The 27954-nt window shown below is 44.3% G+C and overlaps 2 protein-coding genes across 6 annotated transcripts in view; one reads left to right on the top strand and one right to left on the bottom strand.

The window, feature by feature from the left end:
- Nucleotides 1–820, bottom strand: part of CCNY (cyclin Y) — a 230296-nt gene extending 229476 nt beyond the window's left edge. For 2 of the 3 annotated variants that reach the window (XM_056519491.1, XM_056519493.1), the window contains exon 1: nucleotides 681–820. The gene's annotated coding sequence lies outside the window, so the exon portion shown is untranslated. The remainder of the gene's footprint in view (nucleotides 1–680) is intronic. The other variant, XM_056519494.1, reaches the window with a different exon arrangement.
- LOC130273155 (cAMP-responsive element modulator-like) lies at nucleotides 805–27086 on the top strand. Of its 3 annotated transcripts, none has more exons than XM_056519496.1 (8): nucleotides 805–958; nucleotides 2928–3039; nucleotides 9353–9429; nucleotides 13323–13456; nucleotides 17182–17343; nucleotides 19749–19880; nucleotides 21636–21726; nucleotides 26894–27086. In XM_056519496.1, exons 2-8 carry the CDS (start codon nucleotides 2938–2940, stop codon nucleotides 27042–27044), a joined length of 849 nt encoding a protein of 282 aa, XP_056375471.1. In that variant the 5' UTR covers nucleotides 805–958; nucleotides 2928–2937; the 3' UTR covers nucleotides 27045–27086. The 3 variants fall into 3 exon arrangements, with proteins under 3 accessions (XP_056375471.1, XP_056375472.1, XP_056375473.1); XM_056519497.1 differs by having other exon boundaries at nucleotides 861–1012; XM_056519498.1 differs by lacking the exon at nucleotides 805–958 and adding an exon at nucleotides 1050–1175.
- Nucleotides 27087–27954: the final 868 nt, after the last annotated feature.

Here is a 27954-nt window from a genome sequence, read left to right as displayed (position 1 = left end):
GTATCCACTATCCTTTGGATAGGGGATAAGAAATCTAGTGGCGGAGTAACCCTTTAATGCTATAATGTTCAGACCGCCGTGGCCCTGCACAGTGATCGTGGGGGGTCCCAGCAGTTGGACCCCCACGATCAGACTTCTTATCCCCTATGATTTAGTTAGGGAATAAGATGTCTAGGGGCGGAGTACCACATAACTGTTGTGCTCCGACTCATAAAGGCTTCGTTCGGTGCCAAACAATGGAAACAAACGGACCCTTTGCACAAGACACCGCTAGGTCCCGATTCTCATTGACTTTAATATGGTCTGTCGCGTTTCTGTTGTTGGGGATTTCAGTGGAGAAATAATATGCTAAACATGCACGTAGCCCTACCTACATCCATTAGGATGAGGAAATCACATGGCCGGGGCGTGAACTTTACGCCATTTTGATTTGCCAAAAAGTGTGCAAAAGTACTGCAAAATGTTTAGTGTAGTTTTCATAGTCAGCCGCTGCAGAAACATTACAATGTGCGCTATATTCTTTACCGACATGTGGCGTTGTACGGCATGTCGTGACGTACATTGGGGATTTACGTTTGGCGCCTACGTGATGACATTTCCAGTGTATAAGCCAACCTGACAATTCTCTATATATTGGGCCATGGAAAATACTGGACTATTACATCTAGAGTTACACTTACAAAGGACTACAACTCCCATTATATCCTCACATAGGAGTTACTATATGTACAGCATGACGTCATCAGCCTGCAGACCGCGCGCGCAGCCCGGTAACCATGGCGATAACTGACGCCATGCCCGAGAAGAGGCCGTTACTGCTCCAGCACCGGAGAAAGCGCAGCCGATACTTAGGAGCCCCGCCAATCTCTCCGGCTCATACCTCCACCTCCAGCCGGTCATAGCTCCGTACCGCCCCCTTTAGCTGACGTACCGCCTGCGTATATTCGCGTCTATCCAGGTGACTCCGCCCACCTGTGACGTACTGTTTACTTACACACAATTGACAGTCCCGGTAGGTTCCTCATAAACAAGGACAGGCTGCAGTGTACCCTCTGCTCCACTAGGGGGAGCCGCTGATACCTGACCTATGCCAAACCAATAGTGTGCCTCTCCGGAAGCTACATAACTACAACTCCCATAGGAACTGTCGCTTAGAAACAGCAGGATAGAGAAAGGTTTGGGAAGTGTTATAGGAAATAAACTAGTGGCCATAAATCAGTGGTCTCCAAACTGTGGACCTCTAGCTGTTGCAAAACTACAACTCCCAGCATGCCCAGACATCCAAAGACCCTTCTGGCAGTGTCTTCCCAGAGATGGAGACTCCAGCTGTTGCTAAACTACAACTCCCAGAATGCCAGACAGCCAAAGACTCTTTTGGCAGTGTCTTCCCAGACAGGGAGACTCCAGCTGTTGCAAAACTACAACTCCCAGCATGCCCAGACAGCCAAAGACCCTTCTGGCAGTGTCTTCCCAGACAGGTAGACTCCAGCTGTTGCTAAACTACAACTCCCAGCATGCCCAGACAGCCAACGGCTGTCCGGGCATGCAGGGAGTTGAAGTTTTGCAACAGCTGGAGTGCCAACGTTTGGAGACCACTGCTATATGATAGATTTGGGTCCCACCTCTAGGACCTGCACCTGTCTTGAGATTGAGAAACCCCATGTGGTCACCAAGGGTATTTGGGAAGCTACCACAGACCAGTGGTCGGTCTCCAGCTGTTGCAAAACTACAACTCCCAACATGCCCGGACAGCCGTTGGCTGTCCGGGCATGTTGGGAGTTGTAGTTTTGCAACAGCTGGAGATCCAGAGCTTGGAGACCTCTGCCATAGACATTAGTGGGCGTTACGCGTTGTGGTGACAGTTACACAACATCTGCGGGAGTTATGGTAAAACAGCCAGCTCAGCCATTTTTTTTTAGTTTCCTTTCAATGGCCACAAACAGACCGGGCATGCTGGGAGTTGTAGTTTTGCAACAGCTGGAGTGCCAACGTTTGGAGACCACTGCTATATGATAGATTTGGGTCCCACCTCTAGGACCTGCACCTGTCTTGAGATTGAGAAACCCCATGTGGTCACCAAGGGTATTTGGGAAGCTACCACAGACCAGTGGTCGGTCTCCAGCTGTTGCAAAACTACAACTCCCAACATGCCCGGACAGCCGTTGGCTGTCCGGGCATGTTGGGAGTTGTAGTTTTGCAACAGCTGGAGATCCAGAGCTTGGAGACCTCTGCCATAGACATTAGTGGGCGTTACGCGTTGTGGTGACAGTTACACAACATCTGCGGGAGTTATGGTAAAACAGCCAGCTCAGCCATTTTTTTTTAGTTTCCTTTCAATGGCCACAAAAAGACCGGGCATGCTGGGAGTTGTAGTTTTGCAACAGCTGGAGGCACACTTGTTCGGAAAACACTGACATGGCTGAAGATACATTAGGTAATATCTATTTATGGCATGTAATACTACATTTCCCCTAAAAAAAATAAAATTTAAAAAAACACTGCATAGGGATCTATGAGGCCGTCAGTTCTGGTCAATAGACACGCAATTTGGACGAAACTTGCAGCCGCCATACAGGCGCAAAATATGGGTGTATTACATGTGTGCCTTCTACTTGAACATGATGTATTGAACTTATAGGGCCTCATTTACTAAACTGAAACCGACCAGTTTTTGTCTGGTTATTTTGTCTGAGACATGTCTGCGCCAGTGTGCGCCTGAAAAATATGACAAACCCCGAAAAAGGGGCGTGGTCTGTCGCAAAAGGGGGCGTAGTAAAAACCCGACACTCTTAGTAAATGAGGCCCATACTGTATGAAGAATGCTGGGATCTGATTTTACCCTTGATGGTGATTTGATGATAATTTAAGCAGATTATGATTATTATTATTATTTTTTATTTTATTTTTATTTTTTTTATTTAAATCAGGCTTTTGAGCATGGACTCTCCCATCTACCACACTGAAGGTGTGCCTCCTGCTGATTCCAATTCTGATTCCATAGATGTGGTTACTGTGACTCCTAAACGCACTGGAAAAAAGGTAATTCTGCACGCCCATATTTGTAGATCATTTTGTCGTCTGTATGGTATACCAAGGGGTGTGGCCACCACATGAAGGTAAATGGTCGTACTTCTGTAATTACCAAATGATATCTGTTGATTTAACTTTCGATTTAGTCATATATTTTAATCTTAGGGGGAAATCTACTTAAAGAAGTATTGCGGTGCAAAACAATTTATCCTCTATTCAAAGGATGGGGATAATTGATTGATCGACCGATGGGACCCCCGCGATCTTCTGCACGATGCCACGCTCGCCTCCGGCACAGAACAATCTCAGCTTTGTGCAAGGAGACTGTTGACTCCGGCGTGAAGCGGTGGTCAACATGCCCCCTCCATGTATCTTTATGGGAGAGCGGAAGATACTTGAACGAGAGTAGGGGGCCATGCAGGAGATCGCGGGGAGTCCCTGGGAGACACTTATCCCCTATCATTATTTCTGCCAGTTTTTGGAGATCTGTCACTGCAGTTCTTAAGCCAAAGCCAGAAATGTATTCAAAAGGAATAGGACATATAAAGGAAGGACTTATACTTCTCCTCCTTTATGGATCCACTTCTGGCTCAAAAACTGCAGTGGCAGATATCCAAAAACTGCCAGAAAAAACACCAAGTGGAAACTTAGCCTTAAAGGGGTACTCCGGTGCTTAGACATCTTATCCCCTATCCAAAGGATAGGGGATAAGATGCCTGATCACGGGAGTCCTGCAGCTGGGTACGCCCGGGATCATGCACAGGGCACCCCGTTTGTAATCAGTCCCCGGAGCGTGTTCGCTCCGGGTCTGATTACGGTCGACCGCATGGCCGGCAGCGTGTGACGTCACGCCTCCGCCCCCGTGTGACGTCACGCTCCGCCCCTCAATGCAAGCTGACAGGAGGGGGCGTGATAGCTGCGGCCCTGCGGTCGCCGGTAATCAAACAATCCGGGGACTGATCACAAACGGGGTGCCTCGTGCATGATCCCGGGCGTCCCCAGCAGCGGGACTCCCGCGATCAGGCATCTTATCCCCTATCCTTTGGATAGAGGATAAGATGTGTAAGCACCGGAGTACCCCTTTAAAGCTCTTCTTTTGATAAAGCCCATACCGTGCACCATCTTTTCACTTCTCCTTGACAGCTAAAGTCCCACATCCCTGTGAAACTCTCCCTATCAAGAACTGAGCGGCAATGACCACCCAGTTGACTGTCTGCTCATGGGAGTGGGGATGGGGAAGAGAAGAAAGTGCACAAATCTATGGAGCATGGGCAACGGGTCTGCTTTATATACAACCTGTCCATTATCTTTATTAATATTTGCCAACCCAACCTATTTCTACCTGCTCTGACTGTCATTTCACCATATGTTGCATAAATCAATAGCATGTATACAAAAAATTGCCTCAATACTATCATAGTATCCTACGTTATGTACAGATAATACACCAAAGAAGCAACCGTATATGGATCAGGTTAGATTAAAAATAATAATTTTATTAAACATAATTGCAAAAAGGTACATACATTTAAAAATATTAAAATCAATAGCACAAGCAAATGTAAGAGACTTTGTAATGTATCTTATCAGAGAAAAACACCCCTTTCCCCACTGCAGGTCCCTCTAAACGTATTTACTCTTAAAAACAGCCATCTCAGAAAGGGACTGTTACGCCGAGCGCTCCGGGTCCCTGCTCCTCCCCAGAGCGCTCGTGGCGTTCTCCTCTCTGCAGCGCCCCGGTCAGACCCGCTGACCGGGAGCGCTGCACTGACACTGCCGACGGGGATGCATCCCAATCTACTCACCTGTCCCGTTCCCCGGCTGTCACGTCCTGGCGCGCGCTGCTCCGCTCTCTAGGGCGCGCGCGTGCTGGCTCTCTAAGATTTAAAGGGCCAGTGCACCACTAATTGGTGCCTGGCCCAATCAGTGTTTATTTACTCCTACCTGCTCTTTGCTTATAAAAACCCACTTCCCCTTCCTGTCCTTGCCGGATCTTGTTGCCTCAGTGCCTAGTGAAAGCGTTTTGTGTATGCCAGTACAGTGTTACCAGACCTTCTGCCGTTACTCTTGACTACGAACCTTGCCGCCTGCCCTGACCTTCTGCTACGTCTGACCTCGCCTCTGTCTAGTCCTCCTGTCCCACGCCACTCTCAGCAGTCAGTGAGGTTGAGCCGTTACCGGTGGACACGACCTGGTTGCTACCGCTGCAGCAAGACCATCCCGCTTTGCGGCGGGCTCTGGTGAAAACCAGTAGCAGCTTAGAACCGGTCCACCGGTACGGTCCACGCCAATCTGACACAGAGGATCCACCTCCAGCCTGCCGAATCCTGACAGGGACTCACAGAGAAGTTGGTTACATGCTGTTTATAAAAGTCTATAGATGGGTTAGGGGGGAAAAGGGAAGGTTGAGTGGCTGGATAAAGCCAGTAGCAGATAGAGAGACTGCAAATGTACTACAAGACGTTACATTGAGAATTAGATCTCACCCACTGATTGATTCTTTGCTTACATTGCAGAGTACTGCTCTATAATGTCCTCCATGCTACTACTGCTGCTGCTTTTGAGGGTGTGCTCTAGAGACACAGGGGAGCAAGATCCCCTCTTCTGTGTGTGTGCCTGCAGTGTATAGAACCTAGGCTACAATTTGTTAGGCGGTAAAAGGAGCAGTGCTAATGTGAGGACATGCCTACTGCAAACATGCTCAGGAGAGCCCAGAGAGACCACCAGTAGAAAGTACTGTTTGATCCACCGACAAGCAAATCCCACAGATTCCTTGTCCACCATGCAGACAGATGGCATCCAGGTGCTTAGCAGAAGGAAATTTGGTGTCGCGGTGCCCATTATGTGTTCTGCCATTGACAGACAACATTTTTGCCTTTGTGTGCATCTATCCTATTCAAATATAACCACCTGTAATTTTATGGACCTCAATTAGTCTAAGTCACCTTGTATTTCTCCTGTGTTTCTTAGAAATATGCAGATAAAACGTAGCTTTCCGTACACCATTGCTAAGCAGGCCACCAGCATATTAATGGTTTTGTTTCTCTTCATTCCTTAGCAATCTATCCAGATACCAGATATGTCACTTTGATTGACCAGATGGTCCCTACCTCATTTGGTTCCTATATACATACAATCCCGACTTCTTTGAGTTCATATGCACTGTATATATTATGATCATGATACAGTGGACCCTCAAGTTACAATATTAATTGGTTCCAGGACGACCATTGCATGTTGAAACCATTGTATGTTGAGACCAGAACTCTATGGAAACCTGGTAATTGATTCTGAAGCCACCAAAATGTCATCCAAAAATAGGAAAAAGTGAGGATTAAAGAAAAATAAGTAGATAAGTAATACAGATAAAGCAAATCTTTACATATAAAAGTAAGAAAGATCTGCTGGGAGCTGTAAATCACTGTCTATGTCAGTGTTTCCCAACCAGGGTGCCTCCAGCTGTTGCAAAACTACAACTTCCAGCATGCCCGGACAGCCGTTGGCTGTCCGGGCATGCTGGGAGTTGTAGTTTTGCAACAGCTGGAGGCACCCTGGTTGGGAAACAATGTAGAGGACAGGAGCTTCTTCAGGGTCCTATACAGTACACACAGTGTCCCAAATGGAGCCGCCCTTACTTGGTGTCCAAAGGAGCAGCTAACCCTGGCACAGGTAAGGAGTAGTACAGAACTTGTAATACCTCCCTGTATTGTAGGGGGCGCTACCATGCACCAGTCAGTGCATACACTTCAGTAATAGAGGTGATTTACCAGTAAAATGCCCATTGTGATTGGTCAGTTCCTCCAGTTGTGACACGTTTCACAGATCTGGACTGTCTGTACATTGTATGTTAAGTCTGGTTTCAAGTTACGATGGTCCAGAAAAAAACATTGTATGTTGAAACTATTGTATGTTGAGGCCATTGTAAGTTGAGGGATCACTGTATCATGATATCCTAACTTATTGCTATATAGTCATGCATTTCTAGATCTAATGAAGGTCAATGTTTGACAAAAACGTTATCTTTAACTTTGGATTGCATACGAAATAAATCTCACATTCGCATTATTTGAGTGCCAAGTTTCTCTGTTCTATGAATTTAAGGAGTGGGATCCCATTTGAGCACCATTAAAGGGATCAAAAGTGCCATATTCTGCTACTTTCTTCGTATGTGGTGGTGTCATGAATGAGAAACCTGAACTGCTTTGTAACCATATTGAGGGACATTTATCAATGTTTCCTTATGTATTCTTTTTTTTAGTAATTTTTTCTTTACTTTTTTTTTGCTTATCTGTGACTTATTTATCAACTGGTTTCAGCCTGTTGATAATTTTCTTTCACGTAAGCAATTTTTCCTTTTTTACTTTGGTAGTAGCTTTTTCTGCTCCATGTTTGAGCTGAAGTAAATTTAGTCAATTTTTAACCTTGTTGCGACTTCTTTTTGCGCAGTTGCGACTGTCCCAGTTGATAAATACCAGACTAAAGCAAATCTATTTTGAAAAATTTACTACGTAAGCAAGTTTGAATTTTCTTGCTTTTCTTGTTCTTCATGCAAATTGTCGCACGAAAACACACGTAGTCGCAGTTGCGACAATTTTGCAACAATTATAGTAAAGAAAACCTGACTAAACCCGCTGATAAATGTCCATCATTGTCTATATAGATGAATGTAGGTTCTGTGTAGGGATCGACCGATTATCGGTATGGCCGATATTATCGGCCGATAATCACGATTTTGGGCATTATCGGTATCGGCAATTACCTTGCCGATAAGCCGATAATGCCCTGCCCCCCGCACCGCGTCCGCCCTCCCCCCCCCCCCGACCCGCCGCACCGCGACCGCCCCCCCGACCCACCGCACCGCGTCGCACCCCCCACCATAGTGCTGGACGGTATACCGGTTATGAACCGTTTTTTTTCTCCCACGGTATGGATTTTTGCCCATACCGCTATACCGGTCGGGCCCCTCCCCCACCCTCCGAGTCAATAAAAAAAAATTCAACTTACCCGTAATGGGGGTGGTCCGGGCTATCCATCCTTCCTTTCTTTAGTGTCCGGCGGCATTCCGGGTGGAGGGTGAACCGGTCCGGGCTGTCCTTCTTCTCCGGGGGTGCTCTTCTCCACTCCGGGCAGGCTCCGGCCTAGTACGCTGCATAGACGCTGCTACACCGTGATGTCAGGTGCGTCGCTGCGCACGGCGTCACTGCGCAGCGGCGTCTATGCTGCGTTACTAGGCCGGAGCCTGCCCGGAGTGGAGAAGACCACCCCCGGAGAAGGACAGTCCGGACCGGTTCACCCTCCACCCGGAATGCTGCCGGACACAACAGGAAGGATGGATGGCCCGGACCACCCGGACAGGCAGGGGTAGAGAAGCGGGTGGTGGCGGCGGCCTATGGCACCGCAAAAGCCACTGCAGTGCATTGATTTAAAGCGCCCGCTTTAAATCAATGATCTGCAGCGGTGTCGCGGGGGGATAAATAGCCGATAACTTATACCGGAATATCGGTATAAGTTATCGGCTATCGGCCCTAACCTCCACCGATTATCGGTATCGGCCCTAAAAAAACGATATTGGTCGATCCCTAGTTCTGTGTGTTACATTGACAGTCAGGTTTCAATAAGTAGGCCTCGTGGTGAGCTCTTCAATCCTGTCTTTGCTACTGAGAGACCCAACTGCTGGTGTGATCATCTGGGAGCTATCACATATGACAGTCAGTCACCCATCGTAGCAATATGAGGGACACTAACAGCTCAGCGATATGTGCGGGACATCCAGTGGCCACATGTGTTACCTCTTATGGCATCCGACTGGCATTTTCAGCAGGATAATATTCACCCGCAGCAAGAGTTTCCCGGAAATATTTCCCACGGATTGCAGCACTTTTTTGTGATCACCAATAAAGGATTTATGGTGATCGAGCTTCAGCAACCTACAAGTGTGCAGGATCTACAATCCCAGCTGCAACCTCTGTAGGCAAATGCCAAATGGAACCTGTATGCCTCCATGCCCAACCATATATCTTGTATCCAGGCTAGAGGCGCCCAACAGAGTATTAGAGCCTCCTTTCATGTGTACAGTTTGCCACAATAAACCTATCCTTTGACTATGATATCGTAATCCCTTACATATATCACCATGATATTGACACGCAAGATGTTTCATTCGATTCTGACAACTTTTTTTTGGCGTGTTGTTTTAATTTTTTTTGTCAATGTGTGTAGTAAAATGCTCTTTATTTAATCAGCTGCTTTCACACCCTTAGTCACACAATAACTAGCACACATTGTGAAAAGAAAGTCATATATTTCTACATTCCTTTTATAGGTTAAAATAATGACACCAGAGGAGTCTGTGGACTCCCCTAAAGCAGATGGCAGGAAGAGACAACGTCGTCCAAATAAGTAAGTAGAAAATGTAAGGATTAAAGCAGTGTTTTCCATCCAGGGTGCCTCCAGCTGTTGCAAAACTACAACTCCCAGCATGCCCGGACAGCCAAAGGCTGTCCAGGCATGCTGGGAGTTGTAGCATTGCAACAGCTGGAGGCACCCTGGTTGGGAAACACTGGATTAAAAGAAAACTGTCAGCTTGCTCCCCCCGCACCAATCAGCAGTACGGGCTGACGCTGGGGGACGCTGATCAGTTTGATGACTACTGTGCCCAGAATTACCCGGTACAGGCCGGGTACCTGGCACTCTGAGGTCGGCGGCGGCAGTGCCGCCCAGCTCATCAATATTCCTCCCCTCCCTTCACCTCTCCCTCTTCTCCCATCTCTGTAATGAAGAGGGAGAGGCGGAGGGAGGGGAGGAATATTGATGAGCTGGGTGGCGCTTGCGGCCGGCGGCACTGACATCAGAGTGCCAGTTACCCCGCCTGTGCCAGTTAGCACCTAATTAGCATATACGGAAAAACAAAGATTTCGTCCGAATGGCGGGGCGGATTCGGGCACAGTAGGCATCAAATGGATCAGCGTCCCCCCCACTATCAGCCAGTACTGCTGGTTAGTGCGGGGGGAGCAAGCTGACAGTTTTCCTTTAAAGACCGCACAACATTATATGGGTACAGCCAATTGCGCCCACAAAAAACAATCTGACAGGCTGACAGTGAGTCAGTATTGCTTGACAGAAAAATGTCATATGATCAGCTTTACAGGAGGTACTTAATCTAAAGCTGACCTTATTCATTAGACATGTGCCAAACCTACCAATGTAAATAGCCATTGTACACCATATGTATGGTGGTCTCTTGACTCTCTCTTGATGAATGATGTTGGGAAAGATAAAACTTGGCCATTTGAATTTCAACATCAACATGGTCAATTCTTATGTTTTAGGGATGATAATCTGCTACCAGAGAAGTCACCCACCTCCATATACATGAATGTTGTTTTGAGCCTGCATGTGATTGGGGGATCGGTAGAGATAGTTGTCAGTAGCTGTAGGATCAATTACAACTATACAAATCATAAGTCAATTGTATAACAAATCTAAGGTTAAAGGGGTACTCCACTGCCCCAGCGTTCAGAACATTTTGTTCCAAACTCTGGGTGTGGGCTGCAGGGGTTGTGATGTCATGGCCACGCCCCTCGTGACACCACGCCCCCTCAATGCAAGTCTATGGGAGGGGCATGGTGGTTCTCCCTCCCATAGACTTGCATTGAAGGGGTGTGGTGCAACATCACAAGGGGTGTGTCCGTGACGTCACGAGCCCCACACCCAGCTTTTGGAACAAAATGTTCCGAACGCTAGGGCAGTGGAGTACCCCTTTAAACCTGATATGAATACAGTTTATTGACAGAAGCTTTAGTTACTGCTAAATCTTTTTGGGACTTTCTATATTCACCTTCACTGTAACAAAAGCTAAAAAATAAAAAAATAGCCTCCTAGTAAGAGCAGTCCATCTCCCCAGCTGTGACATTGTTGTACTTTCATATTCTTTTTATTAAGCAATAATAATTTGGAAATTGGATCTTATTCCCATGCACAAGACACTAGTCAGTACTTTCCTTCTGCGCTCTCCGTCACAGTTCCTCAGTACACTCCCTCCATTATAGAGCCGTAACTATAAATCATAGAGTTGTACAGTTTTCAGAATTTCTTTTCAGCCTTGTTTTTCATCATAGCTGTTTCTGAGAAGCTTGTGACAAATTGCAACCATTACCGCTCAGATGGGAGCTGTCAGCCATTTGTGCTAGAGTTCTAAAATCTATCTAATGGTGGCTATGCACATAAGAATAGGTTTGGCCACAATAGAGCCTAGGAGTCATACATTGCGCCATCAATGTACAAAACTAAACTGGCAGAACAAGAACGTTACTAAAAAAAAAAAAAAAGTACGTTGTGACAAAAGAAGGAGCTGTGCATAGCGGTGAGTGATCGACTGTAAATGGCTGATCAAGCAATACACACACATCGGCCGACATTTATCATTGTCTTTACACTGTTTTTTGTGTCTAGAAAAGGTGCAAAAAAGGGCACAAGCAGGGTGTATTTGCACCTTTTTTGCGCCTTTTGGTTTACAAATTTCTGCTGATTTAGAGTTGCAATAACTGATTTTGGCAATACACATGATATTGAAGGGTTTTATGAACTGCGCCTTTTTGTGAAAAGATGCAAAAAAAAGCGCAAAGCCACTGAAAAGTCTCTAAACTACACCAGCCCAGACTTAGCTTAGCTTTTTTGTGTATGTGAAGAGAGAAATTTCAGAAAATGTGACCTGCACAAAATGTATCAAATGCTCTGTGACCATTTCATAAATGTGGAGCTCCTACACATCACCAGCACACAAAAAAAGGTGTAGAAAAATGCTTCACTTACACCTACAATGATAAATGCTTCACTTACACCTACAATGATAAATGCTTCACTTACACCTACAATGATAAATGTCGGCCATAGTTTCAGCTGACAACTTGTAAAAGGGTCTAACATTACCAATTACATTGATGATAGATATCAGTCAGAAATGGCCGAAATTGTAGTCGACTTTTCTATGTATGTATCAGGGAAACATGGACTTATGGTGCAGATACTAAACTAATACACTTAGTTGTTTTGCCATTGAGGACTTAAAAGGGTACAGTGACCCCTCGACCTACGATGGCCCCGACATACGATCATTTCAACATGCCATGGCCTCTCAGAGGCCATCGCATGTTGAAGGCAGCATCAACATACAATGCTTTTGTATGTCGGGGCCATCGCATAAACGGCTATCCGGCAGCGCTGACTGCTTCAGCTGCCACCGGATAGCCGTTTATGGTGCCCCGTGTGGTCTATTGACAATCACTTACCTGTCCTCGGGGCTCCGGCGCGTCCTCTTCTGGATCCCCTGCATCGTCGGCGCTCTCCATCGTCGTCATCACGACGCTGCGCACGCCGTCCCATCATCCAGTAGGAGTGGCGTGCGTAGTGACGTGATGGCGGCGACGGAGAGTGCGCATGCCGGGGAAGCAGAGGCCTTACCAGAGCATCGGGGACACCTCGGGGACGAGGCGACATCCTGGGCAGCGGTGACGGTCCGGAGCGGCGGGGACAGGTGAGTACAACTTCCTATACCAGTGGTCTTCAACCTGCGGACCTCCAGATGTTGCAAAACTACAACACCCAGCATGCCCGGACAGCCAACGGCTGTCCGGGCATGCTGGGTGTTGTAGTTTTGCAACATCTGGAGGTCCGCAGGTTGTAGACCACTGTCCTATACTTTACATTGCATGGATCCCTCAACATGTGATGGTTTCAACAAACGATGGTCCATTTGGAACGGATTACCATCGTATGTTGAGGAACCACTGTATTCTGGCTTTATACATCTTATCCCCAATCTAAAGGATAGGGAATAAGATGTATGATCGCAGGGGTCCCGCCACTGGGGACCCCTGCGATCTCGGTGTAGCCCCCTAATAACGTCACGCCATGCTCCCTCCATTCATGTCTATGGGATCGGGCCTGATGGCCGAGATTGCGGGGGTCCCCAGCGGCGCGACCCCTGCGATCTTACATCTTATCCCCTATTCTTTCGATGGGGATAAGATGTATAGAGCCGGAATACCCCATTAAGGAAAGAAGGGTGTAGGGGCTGAATGAATATTGTAGTGTCAATGGTAACAAAAGAACATATACTCGTACATTATATAACCTTCCAAATTAATGGATGCTGAAGACCACCGCTCTTTGTTTTGTTTATACGTCTCTTTCTGAGAGCTGCGTACTCAGACACGTTCCTCCTTCACATGTAGAAGTTTGTTAGGACACTGTTTATAGATATGTAAATACCTCCTTACCTATTTGTCATTTAGGAGCATATTAAAGAGAACGTCCTCAGGGGATTCTCCAGTCATACCGGCTATACAGAAATGTAAAGAGGAGAACGAGACTCAATCCACTCCCCCCATGATGGATTGTCTGGAACAATTTCATACTTTGTCAGAAGGTAACATTCTCACCTGACGGATGCTAAATCAGTCAGACAGGTCTTCACTGGGAATTTATGCTGCATTGTTCAATACTTTATGGGATATGAGTTGAGCCTCTATGTTTCAGCAGAATAGAAAGGTTGTGTCATTTCCAATGACTTCTAGGTAGAATGAAATTACACTATAATGTTGGATCACATAGAGAAACAGTTCACTTCATCTCCTGACAATCATCTTTTGGACATTACAAATTGTACATTTTAGGTCTCCTAAACACACATACATTTTATTTTTTTCATATCTAAATAATACTAGAAGCATCATTCATATTTGTGTATTGAGAGTTGGATTGTCAAGCTGGTTCGGGTGTTGAAAGACTGAGGGGACTGCCCAGCAGGGCCGTATTTGCCACTAGGCACTGGAGAACTGGTAACCTCCTACAAAAAGAGCCTATGTAGAGTTTATTATGTTTGGCTGTGCAATATAACCATGAAACACCAAACAAAGCACATTATAAAAATAGTATGATCACAAGTACGGTACATATCTATATGGAGCAATCAACATATAAAATCAATACCAAAACAGAAGAATGGGGAACTACATAACAGATACAGGTACAGCTCTTGATAAGTATACCTGGTGTATATGGTAAAAATGCAATCTATATTGGTAATCTAAAGTGGTTACCAAACAGCCACAAGGGTAAAAATAATAATAACACTAGGATGAAAGGTGCATACAGAGAGGACTAGTGTGCATGAGCATCTCTACTCCATGTGCAAAAACAGGCTACAAGTACCATAAGTCAAACAACACGCACCTTACCCTACATCAGTATACTTACACCAAGCAGTGCCTGTCCCCAACAGTGTTTTCACCGCTTCGCCACACAGGCTTGACGAAGTCTGTATGGTGAAACAGTGTTGAGGCCAGGCACTGCTCGCCATATATATACTGCTTTAGGGTTAGGGGTGTGTTGTTTGACTAATGGTACTTGTAGCCTGTATTGGCACATGGACTAGTGATGTCCATGCACATTAGTCCTCTCTCCGAAAAGCGGAGTCCAATGGCAATGTGAACGAGGCCTAAGCTATTTATTTTACTTTGCTCATCATTTGCTGCTGTTTACTATAGGTTGAGTCATACTTGCTAACAAGTTAGAATGGAGGAAGCAGCAAGGAGACCTGAGGGTGTCTTTTAACCCCTTCACGCCCCAGGACATAGTCATACGTCCAGGTTGTTAGCTTGTTAGCGCAACTGGACGTATGCATACGTCCTAGCGATCTCCTGCTCTGTGCTGCAGGAGATTGCCGTCGGGACCCGACTGTCAACCACAGCCAGGGTCCCACTGCAGCTGCCGAGACTGGGATCGCGCCGATCTCGGCAGCATTAACCCCATAGATGCCGTGATAAGTCCTGATCACGGAATCTATGGGGTTGACAGGGGGAGGGCACCAACAGTGATCCCACAATGCGATCGCGGGATCCCATTGGTTGCCATGTCAGCAGGAGGCCAGCTGATGGCTCATCATTTCGTCTGGCAAAAAATACACAATGACGTTGGACGAAAAATAAATGGTTATGGCTGTCAGAACATGTCAACACAAAAAAGGGGAAAAAGGATTTTGTCGAGAAAAGCGAAAAAGAACATAAAAAAGTTATATAAATTGGGTATCGCCATATTCGTACCGACCCACAGAATAAAAATTACATAATTTTTACCATACATTGAATTCCATAAAAAATTATTTAAAAAACGCCAGAAATTTTCAAATTTTTCACAATATTTTGGAGTTTTTCACAAAAAATGCTGCATGAATCAACAAAGATTTACCACTAATATAAAGTACAATATGTCACGAAAAATCTGTCTTAGAATCACGTCGCTAAGTAAAAGCGTGTCAGAGGTTTTATCACTTAACACCTTCCCGCTATAGGACGTATGCATATGTCCCAGCACCCGACACGTTTGCGCGCTAGGACATATGTATGTGTCCTGACATTCTCCTGCTCTGCTGCGCGCAGCTCAGGAGATCAGCAGAGGGACCTGGCTGTCAATCACAGCCGGGGTCCCGCCGCAGCTGCCGGGGCCTTGATCGCGCAGGTCTCGGTAGCATTAACCCCATAGATGCCATGATCAATCCTGATCACGGCATCTATGGTGTTGACAGGGGGAGGGTGCTCCCCCTATTCACCAACGGCGGCGCCGGGATACGATTGCAGGTCGCCATTGGTTGCTATGGTAGTGGGAGGTCAGATGATGACCTCCTGTCTGCCTGCTACGAAAGCCTGTGAGATCCAGCCTGTAGTGTGTGCAGCTCATAAGGTTATACTGTGCTGCAGTACAAATGTAATGCAGCATAGTATAACCTGTAAAAAGTGAAAAAAAATTATAAAAAGTTCTTCAATAAAATAAATATCCCTTTCCCTGTATTAACATAAAAAAAAAATTATATACATACTAGATATTGCCGCATCCATAAGGACGTGTACTATAAAGCTATATTGTAAATTATCCTGCACAGTGAACACGTAAAAGAACAACAACAAAAATGTGCAAAATTCACCAATTTTGGTGCAAATAGCGGAATAAAAAAGATCAAAAGGTAGCATGTATCACAAAAATGATACCAATAAAAAGTACAGCTTGTCCCGCAAAAAATAATCCCTTACTTAATGGCGTCGGACGAAAAATAAAAAAGTTACGGCTGTCGGAAAGTGATAACGCAAAAAAGGGAAAAACATAATTTTGCTCAGAAAAGGAAAAAGAACATAAAAAGCTATATAAAATGGGTATCGACATAATTGTACCAACCAACAGAATCAATATAACATCACTTTTACCGCACAGCGTACACCATCAAAAAAAATGTAAAAATAATTAAAAATGCCAGAAATGTTCCAGTTTTTTACAATATTTTGGAGTTTTTCACAAATAAATGCTACATGTTTCAACAAATATGCACCACTTAAATAAAGTACAATATGTCACGGAAAAACTGTCTTAGAATTGCTCCGTTCAGAAAAAGCGTTCTAAAGTTATTACCATATTGACACATGTCAAATAAAAAAAAAAAAAAAAAGAGCATGGTCATTAATGTAAAAAATGGGTCCGTCCTTAAAGGACATCTACAGTGCAAAATAACATCCCCTATCCGAAGGATAGGGGATAAGTTATAGATCGCGGGGGGTCTGAGCGCTGGGTCCCCCCGCGATCTTCGGTTTGGGGCCGCGGCAATATACAGGAAATGGGGCGTTCTGTCCCCGCATGACGCGGCGGCCGACACGCCCCCATCCAGGAGATCCCGGGGGGCCCCAGCGCTCGGACCCCCCGCGATCTATAACTTATCCCCTATCCTTTGGATAGCGGATAAGTTATTTTGCGCTGGAATACTCGTTTAAGGGGTTAGAGAGACACAGGATAGATTTGAATAATTGGGCTTGGTCATTAAGGTAAACACAGGCGGCATCCTTAAGGGGTTAAATAAATGAAGGCACCACTATTTCAGGCCTTATAAAACAAATGTTATGGATATCTGTAGATGGTCACAGCACTGGAAGACCGTCAGAAAAACTGGTCAATAAATGCTGAAAGAATTAAATAAAACATCCTGATGTCAACTGTAGAGGCTAAAAAAATGAAGCTTCAAGAGTGTACAGAAGACCTACCCACAATGCAATTTTAACAGCAGTCATTTTTGGTCTTATTTGTGGCTTATGTCTGGTTTTCTCTTTTAAGTAATTCCACCTTGCAACCCAGAACTAAATGAAATGGAGGAATTACCGGCCTTCACCATGGTCAATCCAGAAACTTTTGAGCCCCAATCCACTGTGCCATATGGAGGCCAAGCAGGAGATGCTACACCATTTTTTATGCCAGGCAGAGGACTTCTCATCTCAGGTAATATGGATCTATTTACGGTATGTTTTCTGGTTAACATTTGCCTATAAATTATGTCACAACAATTTACCTGACTAAGACCCACTCAGTGCTGATGTCACAGGAACATGCTCAGTTGGAACTCACTTGTGACATCACAGCAGCTTTCCTCACCTAAACACGCTTGTGATGTCACAGCAGCGTGTCTGACTGATACGTGGGATTTTACAATGACAGATCCTTTCACTTTGTTCTGGTTAAGATTTGCCTATAAGAACTTTAAATTGAAGCCATCTCCAGGCTTCATAGGTCTTGGTAAGACAGATTGCCTGGGTTTTAGTAAATAAAGGTTGATAAAAACAATCAAAAAGATTATATGTAACTTTCTAATGTACAGTAGGGGCCCATATTCAGGGTAAGAGTACTAGAGCATCCCCCAGCAGGCTCAGGTACTGATACAATATTTGGCTCCAAAGAGTCGAGTGTAATTGCATTAAAGGGGTTCTCCGGTGCTTAGACATCTTATCCCCTATCCAGAGGATAGGGGATAAGATGCCTGATCGCGGGAGTCCCGCCGCTGGGGACCCCAGGATCTTGCATGCGGCACCCCATTTGTAATCAGTCCCCGGAGCGTGTTTGCTCCAGGTCTGATTACTGTCTATCACGTCACGCCTCCGCCCCTCAATGCAAGTCAATGGGAGGGGGCGTGACAGCTATCACACCCCCTCCCGTAGGCTTGCATTGAGGGACGGAGTGTGACGTCACACGGGGGAGGAGGCGTGACGTCACACGCCACCGGCCCTGTGGTCATCGGTAATCAGACCCAGAGCGAACATGCTCCGGGGACTGATCACAAACAGGGTGCCGCGTGCAAGATCACAGGAGTCCCCAGCTGCGAGACTCCCGCGATCAGGCATCTTATCCCCTGTCCTTTGGATAGGGGATAAGATGTCTAAGCACCGGAGAACCCCTTTAAAGGAAAATGGATGGCCTTTAAAGGGTTGTCCGGCCAAAATCATCCTTTTAAAATCTAGTTAGAGACCAAGTAAAAAAAGAACAAAAAAAACACTGCCTTACCTTTCTTGCTCCTGCATCCTTGTTCAGATTATAAACAGAACATTTTGCCCAGACAACCCATTTAATTTGTGTACCATACCAATTAATTAGAAAAAATAAAAACCTTTTTGTACACTATGAGCTAAAACAGGTAGAAGACATTGCTATAAGGCAGGGGAATGGTTACAGCTGAGTTGCTGTGCTGCACAGAAAATGATTACTGATTGAATGCTGAAATTAATACTATTTAGGGTAAATGTACATTAAGAGGATCTGCTGCAGCTTTTCCTGAAATCAACGGTAAAGGCTGAAAGTGAAGCCAAAGAGTGGATATAGAAAGGGAGACCTACCCACAATACAACACAGATCACCACTGTGTTTTCAGTCTGCCCCCTCACAGTGGACTACTGCTGCCTGTGAGGAGCCCACTCTAGCCAACTCTAGCCTCTCCTTCTTAAAGGACCAGAACTTTATTACTGAATTAGAGTGGAATTGCTTTAAATGGTCACTCTCATTAAAGCAAATTTTTGCTATTGCTCTCCTTATGGTAAATAAAAAATATTTCTAATGTACTTTGTTTAAAAAACAATGAAATGTTCTATGTTTTTTTTTTGTGTCTAAAAATGCTGCCAGAGTACATTTCCCCCATCTTTTGCACAGACTTTGGACTCCTGCTGGCCTGGCAGAAGTCCAAAAACACGAAATGCTGAGGGGTGTGTGTGCAGCCTTAGCCAATCAGAGCTCATCTCACACACTGAACTGCTCTGGGCTGTGTGTAGTAGAGTGAGGGAGGAAGTTCTCCCCTGTATGGTTTCAGATGATGTAACGCCTGCTGGGGAAGGCCCCTTCCCAGTCTGTGAATCTGACTGAGACTGAGCAGAAAATACAGAACAATATCAAGGTAGAAAACTAACAAATAATAAAAATAAAGGCAGGGGGTGATTTATCATGATGGGGGCAGTTAACTGGGAGGATTCTACAATTATTAAAAAGATCATAAGATGTAGTCTTTAAAGAAGCAATCTGTGCACATGTTATTTTATCTGCCTAGCAGTAGCATGATATAGTTCAACAGCCATGCTGATGCTCCTTTTATCGGGTAGTATCATTTGCTCACTACATGCCGTTACAGTCTTGCTACTCACCCACATGACCAGCGTTGAGACTTTTTGGCTCCTATAGCTACTGCTGTGTGGACTGGGAGTCACTTTCCCTATACATCTGGAGTTGAGAGGAGAAAAAAGATGAGAAAAAGGATCGGACATGCAGTATTTATTTTTTTATCCTCTCAACCTAAGTCTCCTGTTAATTCATGAGGTTTCCCAGGAGTCGATAGGTTCCTTTTTAATTAATTCCATCTTGCAACTCAGGACCAAATGAAACCCAGGGATTACCAGCCTTCAGCCAAGGAGCTTTTGTGTGCGGAGCCAGCATGCCATATATAGGCCAAGAAGGAGATGCTACACCATTTTTCATGCAAAGCAATGGCATTCTCATCCCAGGTAATGTGGATCTTTTTTTTTTCTCTCTTTTTTGGTTAACATTTTCTTATAACTACAGTGGCAACACACTTGTGATGTCACAACAACTTACTTGAGTTAAATCCACGCTGATGTCATAGCAGCTTGCGCAAGTGAAACTCACTTATACAGAATATTTTCTAATGCCAACACAGTTGTGAGGTCAGACTAACTTACACACTTACGATGACACAGTAACATGCTTCATCTACATGCTTTATCTACATGCCGCAATCAATAGCGATCATGGCATGCAGAGAGTTAAAGGGGTACTCCACTGGAAAAAAAAAAAAACATTTAAATCAACTGGTGCCAAAAAGTTAAACAGATTTGTAAATTACTTCTATTTAAAAATCTTAATCCTTCCAGTACTTATCAGCTGCTGTTATGGGTCCACAGGAAGTTATTTTCTTTTTGAATTTCCTTTCTGTCTGACCACAGTGCTCTCTGCTGACACCTCTGCCCAGTTTAGGAAGTGTCCAAAGTAGAAGCAAATCCCCATAGAAAACCTTTCCTGCTCCGGACAGTTCCTAAAATGGACAGAGGTGTCAGCAGAGAGCACTGTGATCAGACAGAAAGGAAATTCTGAAAGAAAAGAACTTCCTGTGGATCATAACAGCAGCTGATAAGTACTGGAAGGATTAAGATTTTTTAATAGAAGTAATTTACAAATCTGTTTAACTTTTTGGCACCAGTTGATTAAAAAAAAAAAATAATAATAATGTTTTCCAGTGGAGTACCCCTTTAAGTGACAGGGGCCCACCTGTCCTGATAGGCACCCCGCAATGCTTCAAACGGACTGTACTAGTAGAGCACCGATTTCACTAGTTTTTTCACTGGTTTTTGTGGGAGAAAATACAAGCTTTCCTTATACACTTACTTTTTATAGGTAGCGTATGTCTGGTGGGACAAGCTCCAATTTTTGTTGCTAGACCTTGTAAACCATGTCCTTTTTTGATGTGGGTCTTGTCTGGCCACTTTTGGACATTATTGTGCTTGTGGCACTAAGTATAGCCATTTATGTAACCAATGCTAATTTTAGAGACCAGTGCATAGGTCTTATATATATTTTGGTTTGTTCCTCTTTCTTTTCTTTTCTCCTTGTTTTTGTGGTGGATTTTACCTGAATCTAATTAATAAAAGTAAAATTTTATGGCACCTCAGATTTTTTCTAAAATAACTGTTGCTTTTAACTGTCCCCTAGGGAGACCAAAAAGTGTGCTAAAATATATTTTTTTTAAATACCCCCAATAATAAATATACAAATCGCCCCCATTTCCCATTTGTCAAATAAAAAAAATGTAAACAATAAAGGATAAAGATATTTGAAGCAAAAGTTGTTTTTCAGATAAGCGAACATTTTTACTGTGTCAGTCATTGTAGGCGCCATTTGACATTATCAGGTGATGCCCGGGAGGGGTTGTCTGACATGGTTGGGTAGTAATTGGCTGCTAGTAACAAGCATCACATATACTTGTATATCTACAGTGTTTTCCAAATAGTGTGCCTCCAGCTATTGCAAAACTACAACTCCCAGCATGCCCGGACAGCCGTTGGCTGTCCGGGCATGCTGCGAGTTGTAGTTTTGCAACAGCTGGAGACACACTGGTTGGGAAACACTCATCTAATATAATGACAGCAATGTAGGCGACAGCAGAGGGACAGCTCCTCACCACAACTGGTACATTTCTCCAAGAGACATATGATCAGACAATTTCTTTATTTTTAACATTGCAGCTCCCACAGGAGGAATAAAAGTTTTTGGCTCTCCTGAGAAGTTAGCGGAAGAGGCATCACGGAAAAGGGAGCTGCGACTAATGAAAAACAGGTAATAGCATCTTCTGTGTACGGCAAGGTCATGTACCCTGTGAAAAGCTACATAGCAATAGGCCAAAGTGGTTATAGTAGATTCTAGTGCTATAAGCCTGTGTCCTTAATGTGTTACTATCTAGAGATGAGCGAACTTACAGTAAATTCGATTCGTCACGAACTTCTCGGCTCGGCAGTTGATGACTTTTCCTGCATAAATTAGTTCAGCTTTCAGGTGGTCCGGTGGGCTGGAAAAGGTGGATACAGTCCTAGGAGACTCTTTCCTAGGACTGTATCCACCTTTTCCAGCCCACCGGAGCACCTGAAGGCTGAACTAATTTATGCAGGAAAAGCCATCAACTGCCGAGCCGAGAAGTTTGTGACGAATCGAATTTACTGTAAGTTCGCTCATCTCTATTACTATCATTAAAGAGTACCTGTCATGAAAAAAAGTTTTTATGTGTTGCAAAGTAAGCTATTCTTAACAAGTTCCTAAATGTATGTTATTTAAAAAAAAAAAAAAAAATTATATTTCCATGTTTATTTTTATTTTTTGAAAACCCACCACTAATCTCTTATTGATTTCGGACTCATGCTGGCCTGGCATGAGTCCGAAATGTCAGACTGCAGTCGGGACTCGTGACTGCTGCTCCCTGCCTGTAAGTCAGGCTGCTCAGCTATTTACCTCGCTCTCAGTCAACCCCCCCCCCCCCCCTAGAAGAGGTGAAGCCTCCACCCCCACGGCCTGATGTGAAGTAAAGGGAGATCTGTCATCCCCGCAGCCACACAGCTCCACTCTCACAGTGCCTACAGCTGTCAGCCTTGCACTCCGCTGACAGTCCGTGGGCTCTGTGAGCGGACAGGGGGGCTGTGTGGCTGGAGGCAGCGAGGATGACAGCCATCAGTAGCCACAGGCTGGAGACAGGTGACAGCAGTCTCACCTTCTCTCGGCTGGCCTGCAGCTTCTTACTCCACTGCTCCTCCTCGGTGACGTGAAGTGAGGGCGGAAGCTGTCCCCCCAGCAGGCTTCAGTGGCATAGCGGCTTCTGGGGCACGCCCACATCCTCCTGCCGGCAGCTCACACTATATGAGCAAGAAGAATGGTAAGATACAGAGCTTTTTAAAGCTCTTAGAAAAAATTTAAGGCCAGGAGGGGTGTTAGGTGTAGTTCGGGAACATAGCCTGAGTTTGTTTAGAAAAGTTTATTTAATGATAGCAGTTTATTTAAAAACAACATTTAGCAAGTAGCTCAGACATGTCAAAAGTAGTTGATCGCTATTGTTAGATGTAAGCGGGCGGCATTGCGCTCCACTCCCTGGCCATCCGGCAGATCTGACCTGTTTTTACGTAGAAATTTATGCAGAGAAAAGATTAGATCTCCTGAGACCTGCTGCGATTGTGAAAAACTTTTTTTTGTTTAAATCAACTGGTGCCAGAAAGTTAAACAGATTTGTAAATGACTTCTATTAAAAAATCTTAATCCTTCCTGTACTTATTAGCTGCTGAATACTACAGCGGAAATTCTTTTCTTTTTGAAACACAGAGCTGTCTGCTGACATCATGAGCACAGTGCTCTCTGCTGACATCTCTGTCCATTTTATGAACTGTTCTTCTAAGGCCCCGTTCACACTACGGAATTGCCGCGGAATTTCCGGGCGGAATTCCGCGGTGTGAACTTTAACATTAGTGTGGACGGGTCTCCGCGAGACCCGTTCACACTGCGGGATTTCAGCGGCGGACATTTCCGCCGCTGAAAGTGTTCCGCGCAAAGAAAGAACATGTTCATTCTTTGCGCGGATTCCGTGAGCGGACCATAGCCGTCAATGGTGACGGCTCAGTGCCCCGCGGCCCTAGCGCCGAAGCAACCACGGCGGCGGCCGCCAGGCGGAATCTCCGCTCGCGGATTTCAGATGCGAGAATTCCGTAGTGTGAACGGGGCCTAACTGGGACAGTTCATAAAATGGACAGAGATGTCAGCAGAGAGCACTGTGCTCGTGATGTCAGCAGACAGCTCTGTGTTTCAAACGGAAAAGAATTTCCTCTGTAGTATTCAGCAGCTAATAAGTACAGGAAGGATTAAGATTTTTTAATAGAAGTAATATACAAATATGTTTAACTTTCTGGCACCAGTTGATTTAAAAAAAAAAAAAAAAAAAAAATAACGTTTTTCACCGGAGTACCCCTTTAAATTGTATCTGTCATGTTTGATAGACTTGTTAAGCTGCACACACAGTGCATTAGTGCTTAAAGGGGTTGTGCGCTGCCCTGCAGTTCGGAGCTCCGCTCACATCGTCCAGAAGTTCATTACTCCAAACGCTGTGTGCGGGCTTCCGTGTTCGCAGCCGCCGGGCGTGACGTCATGCCCGGCCCCTTTGTGACGTCTCGCCCGCCCCCTCAACGAAAGTCTATGGGAAGGGGGTGCGACCGCTGTCACGAGGGGGCAGGCGAGACGTCATGCCCGGCGGCTGCGATTACAGAAGCCCGCACACAGCGTTTGGAGTAATGAACTTCCGGACGCTGTGAGCGGAGCTCCGAACTGCAGGGCAGCGCACAACCCCTTTAACAAGTCTAATACAGGTATACCTGTGTTTACTTTGTAGCATGCTGTATCCATAAAAATAACTTTTGAAATCTGGCCAGGAGAGAGGCAGGGCCCGGGGGCCACTATGCCCTGGGGCCACACCGCCTCTCTCTGCTTACGCCACACTGTTGATTGACAGGGTGTGCATGAAAACTACACAGGGCATTACCAGCAAGCCCTTTGTGAATCAGCAGCATGATGTAAGTGAAGAGAGGCGGTGCAGCCTCGGAGCATAGAGACCTGGGCCCTACCTCCCTAACTGTTCGGACAACTCCTGGCCAGGTATCAAAAGTTCTTTTTATGAATATACAGCACGCTACAAAGTAAACACAGTCATGCATGTATTGGACTTGTTGAGCACTTATGCGCTGTGTGTGTAGCTTAACAAGTCTATCTTACATGACAGATGCAATTTAAGAATTTTTGGTGATTTTTTATATTAAAACTTTTTTTCATTTTACTCTTTATATTATTTTTTATTATTTCTGATATTTTGTAGTATTCACTCTGGCCACTAATCCTATTAATAAGTTGGCACTTCTTGTTTTGTTTCACTATCCAGCAGGGTTCTCCTTATCATCAAAGGCAGGAATGAAAGTAGACACCTGTTGATAGATAACAGAGAATCCACCATTCACAATAGGTGATGGTCACAGCTCCTCTCCTCCTCCTTACACACTGACCTCTGCACAGGTCACAGGGGCTGCTCACAATACTATCCCATAGAAGTGAATGAGTCTAGACTATTGTTTCCTATGGTCTATGTGACTGCTGCATCTCTCTGTATACTGTTAACAGAGCCGAGCAGAAACAGATCAGGCTGTGTTCATACCGTGTTTTTGCTTCCATTTCACACTTTTATTGTGCTGTATCCAAAAACATAGTTAACCATGTTTTTATGTACGTAAAAAAAGGTAGAAGTTGAAATCAGTTTTGTTTTATTTATTTATTTTTATAATGTAAGCCAATAGGAGACAGATAATGCTGTATGGCATACATCAGCATCCATTTTCACCATTTCATGTCAAGTGTATAAAATGTATGTGTTAAACAGATTTAAAAAAAACAAAAAACAATGTGAACCTAGCCTTAGAAAAACAATATGTGTCTATGTGTCACATTCCCTTTAGGCTAGGGATACACAGTGACACAACACAAAGATTGCACAACGTAGCAGATAATGTGAGAATCTTATTTGTATCCACATCACAGTGATTCCTTTGCACTGAGCCAGTCTGTTATCCTGCAGTGTTAAAGGGTACCTCTCATCAAATAAACTTTTGATATATTTTAGATTAAGGACTGTTGAATAACTTTCCAATAGCATGTTAATGAAAAATATGCTTCTTTCTATTGTATTTTTCCCGATCAGTCCTGTCAGCAAGCATTTCTGACTCATGCTGGAGTCCTAAACACTCAGAGCTGCCAGCCTGCTTTGTTCACAGCCAAACAGGCTGTGAACAAAGCAGGCTGGCAGCTCTGAGTGTTCTCCTTTGTGAACAAAGCAGACTGGCAGCTCGTAGTGTTTAGGACTCCAGCATGAGTCTGAAATGCTTGCTGCCAGGACTGGTAGGGAGACCCCTAGTGGTCATTTCTTCAAAGTGGAAAATTAAATAGAAAGAAGCATATTTTTTAATAACATGCAATTGTAAAGTTATTCTGCATACATTAATCTATAATATATCAAAAGTTTTTTTGATGAGAGGTACCTTTTAAACTCACTTGTACTCCCATCATGCTGCACTCTCTCATGACTTGTGCATCCTTGATACTTCTCTGTGTTTATAGAAAAACAACAAGGTATATTACTGCATGACCATTGTTAAGATGGAGGACACTCATTGTGGTTGTTGCCATAGATATGTATTTAATGTTTATCCTTGGAAAGCTGTTTAAAAGTATTGTAAAAAAAAAATAAAAGAATGCGTGAAATATCCTAAAATCCTAAAATTGTGTGGCTTTACTTGAAAGGGTACTCCAATGGGGGAAAAGTTTTCAAATTAACTGGTGCCAGGAAGTTAAACAGATTCGTAAATTACTTCTATTAAAAATGTTTATCCTTCCAGTACTTATCAGCTGCTGTATACTACAGAAGAAGTTGTGTAGTTCTTTCCAATCAGACCACAGTGCTCTCTGCTGCCACCTCTGTCTGTGTCAGGAACTGTCCACAGTAGAAGAAAATTCCCATAGCCATCATCTACTGATCTGGACAGTTCCTGACACAGACAGAGGTATCAGCAGAGAGCACTGTGGTCAGACTGGAAGGAACTACACAACTTCAGCAGCTGATAAGTACTGGAAGGATTAAGATTTTTAAATAGAAGTAATTTACAAAACTAAAAACTTAAACAGTTAATTTGAAAACCTTTGTTTTCCACTGTTGTACCCCCTTAAGAAACAAACAAGAACTCAAGGCCCTCAAAGATCTATACTGTTATAAGGCAGAACAACTTTTTGGCTCTGAACATGGTTATGGTGGTAGCCTAAATCAGTGTTCTCCAAACTGTTGGCTGTCCAGGCATGCTGGGAATTATAGTTTTGTATTTTATATAACAATATTTTATATTATAATATTAACACGCATGCATTTTTTTATCACATGCAGGGCAGCAGCAAAGGCGTGTCGCATCAAGAGGAAAGAATACATTAAACACCTGGAGTATACTAATTCCTTACTGGAAATAAAAATGCAGCAGCTGATGCAAGAAATAGAGGTGTATAAAAGCATGTGTGTAAAGAACACAACCTTCAATTAAAAATAACTATATTTGGCAAAAATTGGTCCATAGTATATCTTTTCTAGTAACTAAAAATCAATAAACAAAAAAGAATATAACCTGTATATATATATATTTTGCCATCATGTAGCCCTTTTCACACATTTAAATGCAAAAACATGAATAGTTTATAATGATCACTGTTGTTTCAAATATCTTCCCTTCATTTGATAGCTTTGGTGATTTGTCAAATATTTTTAAATCACTTAATTTACCAAAACTGACTCCTTACACCAAAAAAACAAAACTAAACTAAAATCATGGCTTGTAGGTGTCCTATTCCTTGCAAACAGCCATCCACTGACTGTTGTTATGGGAATTCTGTGTTAGCAGAAAGACCAAGACAGGACACGGGAAGTGTGGGCAGGCTTTAGTGTTATGCAGAGAAGAGAACCTTAAAGGGGTACTCCGCTGGAAAAAAAAAAATTTAAATCATCTGATGCCAGATCTGTAAATTACTTCTATTTAAAAATCCTTCCAGCACTTAACAGCTGCTGTATGCTCCACAGGAAGTTGTTTTCTATTTGAATTTCCTTTCTGTCTGACCACAGTGCTCTCTGCTGACACCTCTGTCTATGTTAGGAACTGTCCAGAGTAGGAGCAAATCCCCATAGCAAACCTCACCTGCTCTGGACAGTTCCTAAAATGGACAGGGGCATCAACAGAGAGCACTGTGGTCAGACAGAAAGAATATTCAAAAAGAAAAGAACTTCCTGTGGAGCATACAGCAGCTGATGAATACTGGAAGGATTAGGATTTTTAAATAGACGTATTTTTAAAATCTGTTTAACTTTCTGGCACCAGTTGATGTTTTTTTTTTCCAGTGGAGTACCCCTGTGTGCATGCAAGCAGAGTCAGTCTGCCTCCCCTATGTGCTCTAAAGGGTCTA

The sequence above is a fragment of the Hyla sarda genome, chromosome 5 (assembly GCF_029499605.1).
Source record: "Hyla sarda isolate aHylSar1 chromosome 5, aHylSar1.hap1, whole genome shotgun sequence".
Taxonomy (NCBI): domain Eukaryota; kingdom Metazoa; phylum Chordata; class Amphibia; order Anura; family Hylidae; genus Hyla; species Hyla sarda.
The sequence above is the reverse complement of the archived record's forward strand: the minus strand, read 5'-3'. Positions and strand labels throughout refer to the sequence as shown.

Excerpts from the sequence above, each read along its gene's own strand:
- LOC130273155 (XM_056519496.1), top strand. The coding sequence starts at position 2,938 with ATGGACTCTCCCATCTACCACACTGAAGGTGTGCCTCCTGCTGATTCC. Across the intron at positions 3,040-9,352 it reads CTAAACGCACTGGAAAAAAG|GTTAAAATAATGACACCAGA; the intron begins GTAATTCTGCAC and ends TTCCTTTTATAG. Across the intron at positions 17,344-19,748 it reads CAGAGGACTTCTCATCTCAG|GACCAAATGAAACCCAGGGA; the intron begins GTAATATGGATC and ends CTTGCAACTCAG.